The following is an 18521-nucleotide window of genomic DNA, read 5'->3' on the forward strand; positions in this document are numbered from 1 at the left end:
ATAAGCTTTTTATTAGATAATTATTAGGTAAGTAATTGAACATACTTTTTTATTTCAACATTTTTCAAGAAAACGCTATTTTCTAAAGTTTGTTAACCTCCACTGATAACAAACACAGAGGCATAAATTGTCACAAGCTTATAAGGGTGTGGGCTGTCGTCATTTACTTCGGACATTCACTGATGAGACTACAGAGTAGTGATGGGAAGTTCGGATCATTTTACCGACTCGGTCCTTTGAGTCTCGTTCAGCAAAATGAACGAATCTTTTTTCGAGTCATTTCGTTCATTTCGTTCATTTTAGCAAAATATAATTAAAATGTTACGTTTTACCTCCCTAACACATCTACTGCTTACACAAACTTGATCACACTACAAACAAAACAAAACTATAATGCTATAAGAAACAGAAAAGATTCATTCATTGTTTACCTGGGTCTTTAGTCTATGATTCGCTCACCTCGCCTCTTATCTGACAAGTTTTCGGGTTTGAGTTGTTCGTTCATCACGTGACAGCCCAATTAGCTAACCAACGCAGTCTGAGCCGGAAAGAGAATTGATTAGTTCATCTCTCGAGTCCTCGGGTTTGAGTCGTTCGTTCATCACGTGACAGCCCTGTAACGTTAACCTATGCAGCCTGAGCCGGAAAGAGAATTGATTAGTTCATCTCTCGAGTCCTCGGGTTTGAGTCGTTCGTTCATCACGTGACATCCCCGTAACGTTAACCTATGCAGCCTGAGCCGGAAAGAGAATTGATTAGTTCATCTTTTGAGTCCTCGGGTTTGAGTCGTTCGTTCATCACGTGACATCCCCGTAATGTTAACCTATGCAGCCTGAGCCGGAAAGAGAATTGATTAGTTCATCTTTTGAGTCTTCGGGTTTGAGTCGTTCGTTCATCACGTGACAGCCCCATAAGGTGAACGAACGACTCTAAAACAGGTGAACTAATTCCAGTACAGAACCTAATAGGATGTTGCGCATGCGCGACTGAACGAATCACTCCCCGAGGCGACTCGTTCGTCCCGAGTCACATTAAAGATTCGTTCAAAATGAACGAATCGTTCAAGAACGACCCATCACTACGGACTCAGCTGAACAACTGAACAAGCTCACTGGCATTTCATTGGCTCAAGGGAGGACTGTCAATCATGCCTACAGCACCTGCCCGCGCCTTAGCCATTAAATGAGCGCTGCTTGACGACTGCGTGTGAACTCAGAAAACCCTTCTGGATATCCGTTCGTCTTCAGCGGCCCGGTAAGTGTGTTTTCCGCCGTTTTACTTTTCTTAGTGAAGATACAAAGATAACAGTGTGAATGTCAATTAACTGAACCCATAACCTGCTGAAGATTTGTCTAAAGTTTTGCAGAGTTCATTTGCACGTGAATCGATGTTCTCGGCTCATCTTCAAATGTCATTGAGGCAGCAGAAACCTGCAGTCACTTACACAGATACTGTGGATTGGGTGACATTTAGTTTGGGGAAAGTGAGGGTTTAAACTTTCACCTACTATTTTAAGTAGTCATTAAAATATTCAGTGACATTTTAAAACCAATGTAATTGCAGATCATGTCCAATTTTCTATATTTTTAAACACCTGCATGCTCACAAAAAGTTATTTTTCATATATCGTTGATTTTGGATACAACTTTAAATAGTTTGATAAGGTTTAAGATGTCCCATATCTGCATTCAAATATAATTAAGTGTACAATTCCTGGATGTTTGTTCAGTCAAGATATTGTTATGGGAGCAGATGCCACAAGAGATTTACATCTTAACTGACTGGTGATCAGATTAGTGGAGATTAGAGAGAAACTTCCTCTAGGATAACACTAACAGGGAAACTGACCATGTGCCGTGCAGGCCTGCAAAAAGTAGAGTGTTTACACACTTAAATAATATATCATTTACCTAGTATGACATCTGCCAACCATCTTATTACGTTTGCGTTGGATCTGTGCTAAAATATTTCTCTGCCATAAAATTGTCTGGTTGTTGGTAAGAATTCATTTCTGTGCTTTTTCCGCTATTTACACAGTATAATGCAGTGCAATCTGGTTAATTTGCATGAGTTCTGCTGGGTTTCAGATATTGCCCTCACCATGTCAATTTAAAAAAGAGGGCATTTGTTAATAGTCGTTTTATCCCTTCACAATTTTTTTTTGTCGTATTCTAATCTGGCCCTTATATGCATTCATTATTTCAGAACGGTTAGTGGGTTTTTGTGTCAGGGAGAACAGAGACCCAGTGGTTTGGTGTGCACCCTGTCGAATTTATTAGGCAATGTACCCCTGGGTGGCCTTGTTATTTTTAGATTGTGCCTGAGTCTAGTGGAATTCTGGAGTGTAAGGGGTTACCAAACTTATCTGTAGATAAGTTGATATTAACTGAAATTAGATTAAATTGTCTCTCCTGGAAACATTTTTGGAACGTAATTTTATTTCTTTAACTAATGCTAAGTATCCTGGACAATATTTTAGTATGATAATGAAATTAACACCGAACTGTGTAGGTAGAGTCCAGGTCTGTGAGCAGCCCTATATCTAAAGCAGATGAGCAGGGTTGTGTTGAGTCAGCACTGGATACTGTCTATGTATGAAACATGGACAGAGACAGGAAGTCTGGAGTCGGTCTCACATTTCCTGTGAGCCTGGGGATCCACAGACACAGGCTCTGCTGTCACTAAAACATGACAGTGTTACTGTTCAAGACAAGTACTTGTGTTGGTAAAAAACAATAAAACTCAAGTATATTTAGCAAAAATATGCCTGAAAGTTTAAATGAGTAGATCAAAAGCAGATGAGATGAATTTAAATTTATTCTATATGATGGCTAATCTACAGAATCATGGCAAAAGAAAGCCTATATTGCCTTAGATATTAGAAATGCAAAATAAAACAAAACCAGCATGTCGCTCAATGATTGCATGCAAAAATTAACATATAAACACAACCAGCTTTATCAGCTTTTATGTTGTTTTATCACGTCAGAAAGACTCATTTAATCACAAGTCAGCAAAACTTCCATTTCATGTCAATGATAATTGAAAGTACATCTGTTATGTCCCCTTTTACAATAGAGGGTTTGCACTTACTTCACAGTTTGGTCAGTTACCCAGATGCATGGCCACATTGGAGATACTCAGATGTAAACAGCAGTATTGATTGCACTGTAAATGTACTACTGAAGATGTTGTTCTGCTAATTTATGCTGTCTAAACAATGGAAGCTGCAAAAACATGTGGAAGCTGCTAAATCATATAGAGAAGGACTTTGTTAGCAGGCAAGGGCACAATATTTTGACAAACTAAAGTTAATACATATGTACGAGCAGTATTAATTAAGATATTAGCCTATTTCACATACCTGACCGGAAATAAGAACAAACTTAATGTTGTCAAGATTCTTGCCTTGGAAATCCTGGTTCAGTTTGGCCAACCACAAATGCCTTTTGTTCCTCAGACAGTTTTTTGCACTCTTGTCCTCGATTTGTTTTAACTTTTGGCAGCCTATAGTACTCCACGTTTTTCCCGGTCCGACCAATTAGTACAGCCCAAAACATGACAGTAGTTGAGCATTTTCAGCAGCAATAATCAGCAAAATATGTGAATTTTGTTCAGTTCAATGGCATTGTTTATATTTATTACATCATTTTAAAAATGCATATTTTGAGTGAAAGCAGAAACATGCTGTTTTAATGCATAAATGCAAATGAGCTGCTGCTCCCCACCCCACTTTTTCCGGAATAGGACTGTGCTTTTACAGCTCGTACCTTGGATATTCTGCTAAAAAATGACAGTTTTGGTTTTGTTTACCAAGTCTATCATTCAGAAATCATGCGTTTTAAACCATATTAGTTTAAACATCTAATATACATCTGGCTCACGCGCAGTAAAAAAAAAAAAAACAATAAATCCACTGCTCTCTTTTCTCCTCTGATGCTGGGACTCTAAATAGTGTTCTCTGCTCGTCTGTGTAGCCAACGACAGAACAGTTAGCAAGCTTTGCTTTAACTTTCGCCATGGCATTAAAAACTGGTACACCGTTGTCGCTTGCAAAAACGCAATAACGTCACCTTGGGTGAAAACATGCAAATTGAGGAGTGGTAATATTATAATAAGATACTCTTCCTATGTCATAGGGAGAGTGAAATCTGAGCGGCTTGTTTTTCACATGCTTGCAGAAAAAGGCATACCAAAATGAAGTTACTGGGTTGTCCTTTTTAACATTTTTTGGGTTGGTAGATGCACTGGGGTCCCAATTATAACACTTAAAGGAGAAGTCCACTTCCAAAACAAAGATTCACATATAATGTACTCACCCCTTGTCATCCAAGATGTGCATGTCTTTCTTTCTCCATATAATGGACTGATATGGTGCCCCGATTTTGAACTTCCAAAATGCAGCTTAAATGTGGCTTCAAATGATCCCAAATACGGTTGTAAACAATCCCAGCTGAGGAAGAAGGGTCTTATCTAGCGAAACGATCGGTTATTTTAATAAAAATAATACAATTTATATACTTTTTAATGCCAAACGCTCGTCTTGTCTTACTCTGCCTGAACTGTTTTCCAGTTCATGACAGTTAGGGTATGTCGAAAAACTCCCATTTCATGTTCTCCCTCAACTTCAAAATCATCCTTTATCACTGTTTTACCTTTTTTGTTAAGGGTGTTTGATCTTCTTTGCATGTTCACTTTGCAAAGACTCAGTCGGTACTTCTGCAGCGATGTAGGATGATTTTGAAATGATTTTTGAAGTTGACAATCTTAGATGACAAGGGGGGTGAGTACATTATATAAGAATCTTTGTTTTGGAAGTGGACTTCTCCTTTAAACATGCGAAAAAAGTAAGATTTTCTTGATATGTCACCTATCATGATATGTTAACAACTATGAACCCAGTTCAAATTGTATGCTGATAAAGAATTTTGTAGGAAACATTGATCTATTCATTGCTTTGCTTGTAGCTTTACAATATTGTTTCATATTCCTGCATTACAACTGATGTGACAATCACAGGCGGTCATATCTGGCCTATTGTAAGAGATCTTTAACTGGAAATTGGGTGAATGAAGCATGAAGCTACTTAAAGGGGCAAGTTCTAGCCTAAGGCCTTACTTGGATGTCTATGAAACCCGGCAGTGTCTACAAGGGGTCACCCACTCAGACACAGGCGACCAAACCCTGTCAGGCAGATTATTTATGGTGCATCTCAGAGACTGTTTTACCACTGCTGCTATTCATGGAACCGCAGTGATCTTTAGAAAGCAGGAAGCATGTGGTGATGAATGGACATTAACTCATGCAGTGAAAAATCAGTGTCACTATATGGAGTTTGACCTACATATCACCCAATAACCTTTTGAGACATTAGACAGATGTCAAAATGGAATGGATGATGATTTTATAGTGTCATATAAAGGATAAATGTTTCTTTTTTATTCTCCAGAGGCAGGATGGAAGAAGCAGAACTCTTAAAGGAGCGCCTACAAGCTATTACGGTAACCACATGGGATTGTCTACTTATTTCAAAGCTCTGGAATTTACAACAACTGTATTGCGGCCACTTACATAGCATCTCTATATAAACATTCGTCCACAGAATAAGAAAAAAATCCAAGAGGAAATTGCTCTCAAACGGCTTGAGATCGACAGAGAGAAACTAAAGCTTCAACATGTCAAGGTACCTTCTTGATGTTGGAAGTATAGTTTCCTGTTAATCAGCATTTTTCTGAATTGTGTGGTCTAGGATTTAAAGCATCTCTACATGTCTTTTATAGAAAAGGTCCATGAGAGATCTGTGGCTCATGGATGGGATGAACAGCAGTAATGCACAGGAAACACAAAAAGCTCTTGAAGATGCGCAACAGACTAAACACCTCAAGAGCAACATACATCGGTAAGATGAAAGAATAAAGTTAGATTTCATTATTGTATGGGTTCATTACTGTAGCATTTTCATTTGTTTATCTTTTTGATAAAGAATGGCAGTTAGTTTATTGAGATTGTCATGGCAAATCAGGCTCACTGACATCTCATAAATACAAATCGTTTTCAATCTGAACATTGTGTTAAGAGTTCAATCTTTTAAAGGTCTTTTGTATTTAACTCAAAGAACTTCAGGGCTGGTTGTGATGTTTCTCAGCTAATGTCATTTGCCCTGTGGTGCCGTAATGAAATCTATTAGAGTGAAGTATGAGGCAAGAGATGTGCAATGCTTTGTAACTGCATTGCATTGTAGTAGCAATGAAGTCAGAGAAGGATGCTAAAAAAAGCTGTTTCCATGTCCTTGAAAGGCTGCTACATGCAGGTCGCAGCCTGGCCCAAATATTGCTGTCTGTTTCATTTTTAGAGAGTGCATTAATTGATTCAGACTGATGATGATTCTGATTCAGTCACATGAGAGAGTAAATTCAAATGTGTGTTATTAAATATTTGTTTATATTGCTTTCATAATTGCTTCTTGGGTCTAGCATGTCTATGCGACAAAAAGTGCAAACAGAGTGACGGGTGCTTTGTCAGGGACGGCAGTCTTGTGTGACTTGACCCGGTAATACAGGTCAATCTCAGTGTGTGTGCCAGGACTGCATATTTAGAAAGTCTTATTTAAACAATTATTGTAACGCATGCTCTGTAGGATAGAGAAAGAGATTGAAGCATTGGAGAGAGAGGAAATGAACATCTCAACAAATGAGGGACTGATTCTAAAGAGGCTAAAAGCCATTGAAAAGTCTCCAGAGGACATCATTAAGGTACACTGCTTTTGATGTGGTTAATAAATTAAAATAAGAAACATTTTGTTTCAGTGAACTACATAGACTTTATATGTTAAGACATGATTGTGTTTGTATCTCCACAGGCAGTGAAAGCAGATTTCACATCAGGTAAGTGCTATAAAACTCCATCGCAATGCTGTATGGACCATAAACAAATTGCCAGAATATTTTTGTGTTAAGTTTTGCCATGTTTATGAATCTTTTCATTGTTTTGGCAGAGCCGATCTATATTCATTCAACGATTCCTAATATGCTAAAGCCCAGCACCCCCCTATTAAAACAGAGGAAGAAACAAGACCTGGAAACTGAAGCAAAAACCAACCAAGCCAAACCTGGTAAACTGAAAGAACTGTTTTCAACATACAGTGTTTCTATAATGTAGAACAACAAAATCAATTATTTTGACAGGATTTTCCAAATGGGGGTTAGCAAATTCTTGGTAGACCCCAAGGGTATCATTAGTTGCGTAAAGCTAACTAAAAAAGTGAATTAAATTATAAAAGTGTCAGATTATGATAAAAAACTAAATGAATCTTACTAAACCAAGATTGAAACTTTATTTATTGTCATGTGACCAGTAACCAAAAGCTTATAATCTTGCAAACGTAGTGTTAAATTGAAATGTTTTTTGGTGTGCTTTGAGGAAATATTTTAGATCAAATAGATTTAGATGACAAAAAATTTTGGGAATCCAAGGGATTTATGTGATTTATTATGCAAAAATTGCTTTTATAAGGTGTTTGAACAGTTGTGTGGCCGCAGTGTGTGAAAACAGCAAGCCTGTGATGGTAAAAATCCACCCAGTCATTTTTTTTATAATCCTAATAAATCATAAACAGTCTCTCTGAACAAGCCGTTACAGATTTCTCCCTGCTAACATGTCATTGTAGGGAGAAATCCGTGCCCATTTGTGATGATCTCTGCCCTATTAGCATGGGCACAGCCCTGAGTGAGTGAAGAGTGCACCAGCTCATTTGCATCTAAAGGGACAAACACATACCCTCAACCCCACAAGTTGATTCTTTATTGTCTTCATGAAATGTCTGCAACATACTTTGTTTAAAATTCCTCAATGGTCATGTAAAACAACCACCTTTTTGCCTTGTCAAAAACAGCTCTGTTCACAGCAACCCATTTTGATGCATGTCTCTTTAAATGATAATTGAGCTACTGCTAACCCCGCCCCCTCTTCCAGGGATGTTGGGAGGAAATGAAGACTCTTATGTTCACTTTTACATGTAACTACAAAATACCTGCAATGCTTATGAGACATTATTGTCACCACAGCACAGCGAAAATGGCGGACGGCATACAACTGGCTGAGGGCGAAAATCTGCTTATACGGGAAAGTCCATTAGCACTTATAGGCGGGGCCTGAAAATCAAAACGGCTTGATAAATGAGACAATTTAAGTTTTAGATTTTTATCTATTGGTTGTGTCCACACACTGCTAAGACACATTTATATATATACTGACCAAAATTATAAATGCAACACTTTTGTTTTTGCCCTCATTTTTCATGAGCTGAACTCAAAGATCTAAGACTTTTTCTATGTACACAAAAGGCATATTTCTCTAAAATATTGTTCACAAATCTGTCTAAATCTGTGTTAGTGAGCACTTCTCCTTTGCCGAGATAATCCATCCACCTCACAGGTGTGGCATACCAAGATGCAGATTAGACAGCATGATTATTGCACAGGTGTGCCTTAGGCTGACCACAATAAAAGGCCACTCTAAAATGTGCAGTTTTACTTTATTGGGGGGGTCCAGGGGGGTCCGAAAACCAGTCAATATCTGGTGTGACCACCATTTGCCTCACGCAGTGCAACACATCTCCTTCGCATAGAGTTGATCAGGTTGTTGATTGTGGCCTGTGGAATGTTGATCCACTCCTCATCAATGACTGTGCGAAGTTGCTGGATATTGGCAGGAACTGGAAAACGCTGCATCCCAAACATGCTCAGTGGGTGACATGTCCGGTGAGTATGCTGACCATGCAAGAACTGGGATGTTTTCAGCTTTCAGGAATTGTGTACAGATCCTTGCAACATGGGGCCGTGCATTATCATGCTGCAACATGAGGTGATGGTCATGGATGAATGGCAAAACAATGGGCCTCAGGATCTCGTCACGGTATCTCTGTGCATTCAAAATGCCATCAATAAAATGCACCTGTGTTCGTTGTCCATAACATATGCCTGCCCATACCATAACCCCACCGCCACCATGGGCCACTCAATCCACAACGTTGACATCAGCAAACCGCTCACCCACACAACGCTATACACGCTGTCTGCCATCTGCCCTGTACAGTGAAAACCAGGATTCATCCGTGAAGAGAACACCTCTCCAAAGTGCCAGATGCCATTGAATGTAAGCATTTGCCCACTCAAGTCAGTTAGAGCGGCGAACTGCACTCAGGTCGAGACCCCGATGAGGACGACGAGCATGCAGATGAGCTTCCCTGAGATGGTTTCAGTTTGTGCAGAAATTCTTTGGTTATGCAAACCGATTGTTGCAGCAACTGTCCGGGTGGCTAGTCTCAGGCAATCTTGGAGGTGAAGATGCTAGATGTGGAGGTCCTGGGCTGGTGTGGTTACACATGGTCTGTGGTTGTGAGGCCGGTTGGATGTACTGCCAAATTCTCTGAGACACCTTTGGAGATGGCTTATGGTAAAGAAATGAACATTCATCTCACGGGCAACAGCTCTGGTGGACATTCCAGCAGTCAGCGTGCCAACTGCATGCTCCCTTAAAACTTGCGACATCTGTGGCATTGTGCTGTGTGATAAAACTGCACATTTTACAGTGGCCTTTTATTGTAGCCAGCCTAAGGCACACCTGTGCAATAATCATGCTGTCTAATCAGCATCTTGATATGCCACACCTGTGAGGTGGATGGATTATCTCGGCAAAGGAGAAGTACTCACTAACACAGATTTAGACAGATTTGTGAAGAGTATTTTATAGAAATAGGCCTTTTGTGTACATAGAAAAAGTCTAAGATCTTTGAGTTCAGCTCATGAAAAATGGGGGCAAAAACAAAAGTGTTGCATTTATAATTTTGGTCAGTGTATATATATTCTAATATATTACACACATTCCATTTGTCTCCTACAGCTTTGTTCGCCATGGAAATTAATGTTCAGAAGGACTTGCTCACTGGTGAAAGCCAAGTCCTTTCCACTTCCACCATTTCTCCCCAAGAGCTCCAGCAGAAAGGCATCAAAGTCTACGACGATGGACGGAAGTCCATCTATGCTCTGCGTACAGACGGCCACCAGCCTGGGGCGAATGGAGTGGATGAACTCAGTCCCATTGAAGTCGAGGAATTGCTGAGACAGGCGTCTGAGAAAAAGAAGATGTGTAGTCAGGTTCAAATGAACCCTTCATATCACTACAACCTTTCCCATAAACTACAATCAGCCCCTGACAAAAGAAAGAGCCTAGAGTCCAACGGATATCAAGATCCCTATAGCGACGACTTATCGGCATGGCCTGAGCTTGTGTACGATGATGGTGTTTGCTATCCAGAGGACGTGGGTCATGGAGTTCCTCTTCTGCCAATGCCTAATTACAATGACAGACCAGACGAATATTACCACAACAGCCGAGGGGAAAGACACATGCATGGACCATATTACAACCAAAGAGAGAACCACCGGGGAATGCGCCATTTGGATAGTGACATCAGAAACCACAGCCCGTGTCCAGCCTACTCTGAGAACTCCAAACTCAGCGTCTTGAACGCCATGCCATCGGACGAGCCCGTCACCATGATCTTCATGGGCTACCAGAATGCTGAAGATGACAGTCAGAGTTATGAGGGCTCAGTTCGGGCAGAGCTGGTGGTCATTGGAGATGGTGAAGATGAAGCAAGCAAGAGCCTCAACCCCCATCAGAACTCCAATGCCAACAACGCCTTTCCCTACTCTGCTGGACGGAAAGGCAAAAGAGATGGCACGGAGGAATCATCCACTACAGGTACCCCAAAGATCAAAAAGGTCAAAAGGAGACATAAGCCCTGCTGTGTGTTGATGTAGTTTCACTAACACTCTATCAGCTCTTCTATGATGCAGCTTCTTACCAGACTGGCTTCTCTTGCTCTGCATGCTGGACACTGCTGTCTTACATTGTGGTTTTCAGTTTTTCAGTGTCTTAACAAACTGCTTTCTATCTTTCATGTTGGTATTTGCTTATGTTGTCCGACAATGTGTGTAGAAACACATTGTTGTACTGTATATGCATAACTTTAGAGCAGGGGTCTTCAATTAGTGGTATCGCATTTAATCTCAAATCAATTTTTGTGGAAATGTTTATTAAGTTAACTAAAAATACTTCTAAAATTCATCTCGCTCACCAAGGCTGCATACATTTAATAGAAACCCCAGTAAAAACTGTAATATTGTAAAATATTATTGTGATTGAAATAACTATGTTCTGTTTTTTCTGTATTTTCTGAATTCTCCACACCCATTACTCCAGTCACATGATCATTCAGAAATCATTGTAATATGCCAATATGGTGCTAAAGAAACATTTCTTATCAGTTTGATATGAAAGATTTACGTTATTTAAAAAATCCACTTCGTTTTATACATATTTTGGCCTGTGTGGGGCGCATTTATTTCGATGACTTTAAATGGTTGCACTCAGTGAGCTACTGGCGGTGTCTATTGCTATTTTTACCGTATCACAACTAGTAAAAAAAAAAAAATATTGATACAATGCCACATTGTGTGGCTTTTGGTTGTAATTTTTCAGTCGAAAGGCAACAAGAGAAGTGATGCAAGTCTTCACTGCTTTTCAAGTGATAATATGAGGAGAAAAGAATAGAAAGATTCCTGTGAACTAATAAAACTTCATAAAGACCTGCGTCTTTGTTCTCTCCACTTTATCCCTGATGCTTTTGAGGCTTTTAGTAGACCACAGCTACTGAAAGAGCTTGAAAACGGCAGACACAAGAAACGCTAGATGCCATCCTGGCAGAATGTAAACATGCCGACATTTGACGTGATGCTGCAGCCACTGCAGGAGTTTCTTGATATCCAGGTGCATTTAGATTTAAGCCTACGCTTATATCCATCTCCACCTGTTACCATTTTCAGTAGCTATGTATTTTATTTTCCAAGTTGTTCTGCGGTAAAAATAGCAACAGGTAGCACCAGTAGTTCACAAAGTGCAACCATTTCCAACCTGATCTCATGACAAAAATGTACCTGTGGGAGCTTTTTCCCAAGATGTACGTTTTGTGACATTCAGTGTGAATTGTCCACTGAGTGGCGCTAAAAGACTGTTCGCCTTTTTCCCCCGGAACAGATGAACACGTTTGTCGTTGAGTGGCGCTATAACTAATGCTATGTGACGTTTTAAAATAACGTGCTGTCTGCACTACACCTAAACCTACACGAAAGTATGAACAAAAGTGAATGTGACATAAAAACGCAATTGCAGCCATACAGTTTTAGCTTGTTTTTGATCTCTCATCTTTCAGCTCTTTCATCGTGAGTCATGTTTTTCGAACCCCCACACCTAACCCTAAACCTACCAAAACTAGGGGGTAGTAATCTGGCGGGGGTCAACACCGAAAGTGAAACATATGGAGCTGTAATCATTAACTGTTTTACCACCTCTAGTGTTAATTTCTTTTGAAAACTGCAGTGATATGTACTTATTGGTCTTGCGAAAAAGTTCCCACAGGTACATTTTCATTGTGAGATCAAATAGGCCATTTCCTGTCATCGAAATGATGGCACCCCCCATAGTCCGAAATATATATAAAACGGTGTGTTTGTATAAAATAGTGTAAATCTTTCATGGGTTTTCTGCTACTTACTTCAGTAAGAGACATCATTTACATTATATTAAGCCATACGAGTCTTAACACCCAAGGTTCTCTTTAAGATGTATATTATTGTACAGTTTAATTTCACTTGAAGTAGGCATATGATACGAACTGATTTTTAATGAATGTGCAATGTATCGTATGTAAATACGTTATGTAGAACCCCTGCATGTTATTAAAGGTCAGGCTTAGAATGCATCTATTTGTACACAAAACGTGTTTGTATCCACCAAGGCATCCCTAAAAAAAAGTTGAAGACCCCTGATTTAGAGCTTTACCTCCCTCTTGTGGTAAAAGGATGGAAATTCACATCTCTTTCAAAATAATACATGCTAAATGCAACTACTCTCCTTTATTTTCATCTGCCAAACTTTCTATGCTATTCTATGCTATTTCTTTTGACATTTTGCATATGTTAACTATACTTTTGCCACTTTTAATAATTAGCATGATGGCATGCAATCTGCTGTGACATGTACAGACTTGCTTGCTGTCATGGATTGTGCTTCTTTTGTCTTTTGTTCTCTTTCTTTTGCTTTGATTTTGTTTATGGGTGTTTTGTGAAAAGCGTGACTGATGAACCTTTTTAATAAAATTGACTGAATCAGTCTTGTTTTTTTTTCTTCTTTTTTAATATTCTGACAAGTTCTGTTTAAAGGGATCGTTCACCCAAAATCAAAATATATTTATTAATAGGTGTTATATTATTATTATTATTATTATTATTATTATTATTTATAAACTATTATAGTGTTTATTAATATTTTGAATTGAGCCATTTATTTTTCCCCCCACTGAAATGTAGTCATTCAAATTTGCTTCTGTCTTTTTGTATAATTAATTCAACTTTATTTCAATAAAAAAATTCATTTTTAAATTTTTAGCTAACAATATCAACACATTGTTTTTTTTTTTATTCCAAGGAACACAGAGGAAGTTATATTGTAAGAGCCGCATAAAGGTTTTTTGAAAAGGTCTTTGGTGTTCCACAGGAAATGTAACAGTACAGATTTTAGAAGTCATGAGTAAATGACAGAATATTCATTATTTTGAGTGATCTATTCCTTTAATGCGGAAAAAAACAGTCTGATTACGACGTCACCACCCACACAAATGTTGCATGAAAAGATTAGTGACTCACTTTTGACACCACGCTAACTTAAAGCCATTATGACAATATTTTGCTGTTATAGACTCAGTATGAACAAAGTCATTTAACAGTATGCTTTATCTAAAGAATGGGGGACACAATCCCACACATGACCCCCTCTCTGTCATCGCTCCATTGTAAAATACACAATCAAGCCTTGTCAATCTTCTTTAAAAACACACACACACACTACAGTGGTGGGCAGATAATTTGCTGCGCATGTGTTTCAACCTTAAGAGGCTTTTAAGAAGGCTGGGTCGTGTGCTGAAACACTCTTATATAATCAATCTTGGGGATTATATAAATAGGGATAGCATGTTTCTGAGGACAAATGTCCTTATAGCTGGAGTTTATTAAGATTACCCTTTTACTTAAACTTCACCATAAGATTAATCGTTGAGGAGATGGAACGCTTCTGAGAGCTATTAAGTGAAAAGCTGCTGGTGTTGGATCTGGTGTGCATCAGCATGTGCGTGCTGTCCATTAACTTGTGTTTGGTTGGGAGAATACAATTGAGTAGCTAAATCAATGTTTTTTTTTTCTCTCATGCTCCCTACAGCATTACAGATACAGATGGAAAAACTGGGTCAAACGGCATAACGCACATTTTGTGGCACTCACACTTTGGGAACTCTGAGACTCTCGCATGATTGTCCAGAGCGGCCAGCGAATCGAGGATCTTGAATCAACATCTCAGAGGAGCCTTCTGAAAGCAAAATAAGGATGTGTTATTAACACTTTTCGAGAAAATAGTTCACAAAAATGTTGAATTTGAATTCTAACTCTTTACAACTTATCATTTTATGCTGCTGTCAATTTAATTTATTTCTACACATAATTTAACTACAATTTTAATGACAGTAGTGTTTGAATAAGAACACTATATTGCCAAAAGTATTCGCTCACCTGCCTTGACTCGCATATGAATTTAAGTGACATCCCATTCCTAATCCATAGGGTTCAATATGACGTCGGTCCACCCTTTGCAGCTATAACAGCTTCAACTCTTCTGGGAAGGCTGTCCACAAGGTTTAGGAGTGTGTTTATGGGAATTTTTGACCATTCTTCCAGAAGCACATTTGTGAGGTCACACACTGATGTTGGACGAAAAGGCCTGGCTCTCAGTCTCCGCTCTAATTCATCCCAAAGGTGTTCTGTCGGGTTGAGGTCAGGACTCTGTGCAGGCCAGTCAAGTTCATCCACAGCAGACTCTGTCATCCATGTCTTTATGGACCTTGCTTTGTGCACTGGTGCACAGTCATGTTGGAAGAGGAAGGGGCCAGCTTCAAACTGTTCCCACAAAGTTGGGAGCATGGAATTGTCCAAAATGCCTTGGTATGCTGAAGCACTCAGAGTTCCTTTCACTGGAACTAAGCAGCCAAGCCCAGCTCCTGAAAAACAACCCCACACCATTATCCCCCCTCCACCAAACTTTACACTTGGCACAATACAGTCAGACAAGTACTGTTCTCCTGGCAACCGCCAAACCCAGACTTGTCCATCAGATTGCCAGATGGAGAAGCGTGATTCGTCACTCCAGAGAACACGTCTCCGCTGCTCTGGAGTCCAGTGGCGGTGTGCTTTAAACCACTGCATCTGATGCATTGCACTTGGTGATGTATGGCTTGGATGCAGCTACTCGGCCATGGAAACCCATTCCATGAAGCTCTCTGCGCACTGTTCTTGAGCTAATCTGAAGACCACATGAAGTTTGGAGGTCTGTAGCGACTGACTCTGCAGAAAGTTGGCGACCTCTTCGCACTATGCGCCTCAGCATCCGCAGACCCCGCTCCATCAGTTTACATGGCCTACCACTTCGTTGCTGAGTTGCTGTCGTTCCCAAACGCTTCCACATTCTTATAATACAGCTGACAGTTGACTGTTGAATATTTAGGAGCGAGGAAATTTCACGAATGGACTTGTTGCACAGGTGGCCTCCTATCACAGTCCCACGATGGAATTCACTGAGCTCCTGAGAGCGACCCATTCTTTCACAAATGTTTGTAAAAACAGGCTGCATGCCTAGGTGCTTGATTTTATACACCTGTGGCCATGGAAGTGATTGCAACACCTGATTCCGATTATTTGGATGGGTGAGCGAATACTTTTGGCAATATAGTGTATTTCACATTAAAAACATTTACATATAGTCCCCATAGTTGAACTTATAAAAATTACCCTGTTCAAAAGTTTACATACGCTTGATTCTTAATACTGTGTTGTTCCTTGAATGATCCACAGCTGTTTGGTTTTTTTTTTAGTGATAGTTGTTCATGAGTCCCTTGTTTGTCCTGAACAGTTAAACAGACCGCTGTTCTTCATAAAAAAAGATCTTCATGTCCCACAAATTCTTTGGTTTTTCAGCATTTTTGTGTATTTGAACCGTTTCCAACAATGACTGTATGGTTTTGAGATCCATTTTTTCACACTGAGGACAACTAAGGGACTCATATGCAACTATTACACAAGGTTCAAATGCTCACTGATGATCCAGAAGGAAAAACGATGCATTAAGAGCCAGGGGTGTAAACTTTTGAACAAAATGAAGATGTGTACTTTTTTCATATTTTGCCTAAATATCTTCTTTTTTATTTTTAATTTATTACTGCCCTTCAGAAGATACTTACATCTTTCCCAGAAGACAAAATAAGTAAAATTTACCTTGATCTTCAAAAAGTTACTATTACACCTACTAGCTCTTAATGCATCATGTTTCTGCAAGGTGTATGTAAACTTTTGACCTCAACTGTATCTGCTGAAAGCAATGACACTAACTAATTTTCTAGATGAACATAAACTCAATTGCTATATCTTATTTTGAAGGCTGTGCCTTAAAGGCATAGTTCACCCAAAAATGAAAATTCTGTCATTAATTACTCACCCTCAAGACCTGCGTTCATCTTTGGAACACAGATTAAGATATTTTTGATGAGATCTGAGAGCTTTGTGACCCTGGATAGACAGCAACGCAACTGACATGTTCAAGGCCCGAAACGTAGTAGAGAAATCATTAAAATAGTCCATGTGACATCAGTGGTTCAACCATAATGTTATGAAGCTATTTTTGTGCACAGAGAAAACCAAAATAACAACTTTATTCAACAATTTCTTCTCTTCTGTGTCAGTCTTCAATGCATGTTCACAAGAGTACCACAACACATACATTCCTCTGATCGAAAACAAGGCGCAACATTTATTATATTTATACTATTTTAATGACTATCTTACTACCTCTCTGGGCCTTGAACGTGGTAGTTGCACTGCTGTCTGTGCAGGTTCAGAAAGCTCTTGGATATCATCAAAACATCTTAATTTGTGTTCCGAGGTTGTGTTTGTCAGCTGCATACATCGAGAATGTCTCGTTTACAAAAATGAACCATTATAAAGTTGACTTATTCCTTGTGAGGCATAAATTACTGTAAGTTCTTTCATACTCTGCAAGTTAATGGTTACTTTTCCTAAATGAGATGGCCCTGATGACATATTCGGGCAACAAATGTGACCTCTGGAGGCCGCAGCTTTTGAATTGAGACAGCAAATATTATGAAAGCTATACATGAGAGCCAAGACTGAACCTCTAAAAAGAAAAATATTTCTGTTTTATGTCAAAACAGTGTATGAAACATCCTTTCAGATGTGCTCTACTCGTAGAGGAAAACCAGGAATGACAATAAAACCTCATGATGTGTGTGTATGTGGCTGACAGCTGTTTGAGACACCTCTATTATCTGTGCTAATGAATGAATTGGTCTGTCTTTTGTTTTGATGCTCTTTTTTTATCAGATGTCCATGTCAAGGTCATCTTTTTGAGTCCTTATTTGATAATATTATTATTAGATAAAATAGTAAGTGGTGCCTTCAACTAACAAATATTAAAGAGATATTTCACTTGAAATGAAAATTATTACCGTTTCAGTCTCATTCTTTAAACTCGTATGACTTTATCTCTTCTGTGAAACACAAAATTAGAATTTTTTTAGCTTATATATATATATTTTTTAAATTAGTTCACCCAAAAATGAAAATTTTGTCATTAATTACTCACCCTCATGTCATTCCAAACCCGTAAGACCTTTGTTCATCTTCAGAACAAAAATGAAGATATTTTTGATGAAATCCAAGAGCTTTCTGACCCTGACTGACACAGAAGAGAAGAAATTGCTGAATAAAGTTGTTATTTTTGCTCACAAAAACTATTCTCGTAGCTTCATAAAATTAAGGTTGAACCACTGATGTCACATGGACTATTTTATCGATGTCCTTACTACCTTTTTGGGTCTTGAACGTGTCAGTTCCATTGCTGTCTATGCAGGGTCAGAAAGCTCTCGTATTTTACCAAAAATATCTTAATTTGTGTTCCGAAGATGAATGAGGTCTTAGGGGGTTTGGAACGACATCAGAGTAATTAATGACAGAACTGGATAGTTTTTAGTTATTTTTTGTACATTTCAACATTAAATATTTGAAATTTCTGATATTTTAATTAGATAATTTAAAACATTTCTTTGGCGTACGATGAAAGTAGATTGGGACCAGGGATAGTCGTAGTTACCGTTCATTCTCATTACGTGGTAAAGAGCAGCTTGGACAATCTGCTAAATATCTACTTTTATGTTTCACAAAAAAAGGGGTTTGGTGACAACATAACAGTGAGTAAATGACATAATTTACACTTTTCTTGTTACGCTGTGGCTTTTACAACAATAGAAATATTAGACAAATATTTTTGATGAATAAACACCCTAT

The 18521-nt window shown here is 38.8% G+C and overlaps 1 protein-coding gene across 2 annotated transcripts; it reads left to right on the top strand.

The window, feature by feature from the left end:
* The first annotated feature begins 1126 nt into the window (after nt 1–1126).
* Nucleotides 1127–15194, top strand: palmda (palmdelphin a). Of its 2 annotated transcripts, XM_051094557.1 has the most exons (9): nt 1127–1254; nt 5450–5501; nt 5603–5683; nt 5781–5899; nt 6638–6752; nt 6860–6884; nt 6995–7111; nt 9901–10764; nt 14335–15194. In XM_051094557.1, the coding sequence occupies exons 2-9, from the start codon at nt 5457–5459 to the stop codon at nt 14373–14375; spliced, it is 1407 nt and encodes a 468-aa protein (XP_050950514.1). In that variant the 5' UTR covers nt 1127–1254; nt 5450–5456; the 3' UTR covers nt 14376–15194. The 2 variants fall into 2 exon arrangements, with proteins under 2 accessions (XP_050950514.1, XP_050950504.1); XM_051094547.1 differs by lacking the exon at nt 14335–15194 and having other exon boundaries at nt 9901–13191.
* The last annotated feature ends 3327 nt before the right edge of the window (nt 15195–18521 follow it).

The sequence above is a fragment of the Labeo rohita genome, chromosome 2 (assembly GCF_022985175.1).
Source record: "Labeo rohita strain BAU-BD-2019 chromosome 2, IGBB_LRoh.1.0, whole genome shotgun sequence".
Lineage (NCBI taxonomy): Eukaryota > Metazoa > Chordata > Actinopteri > Cypriniformes > Cyprinidae > Labeo > Labeo rohita.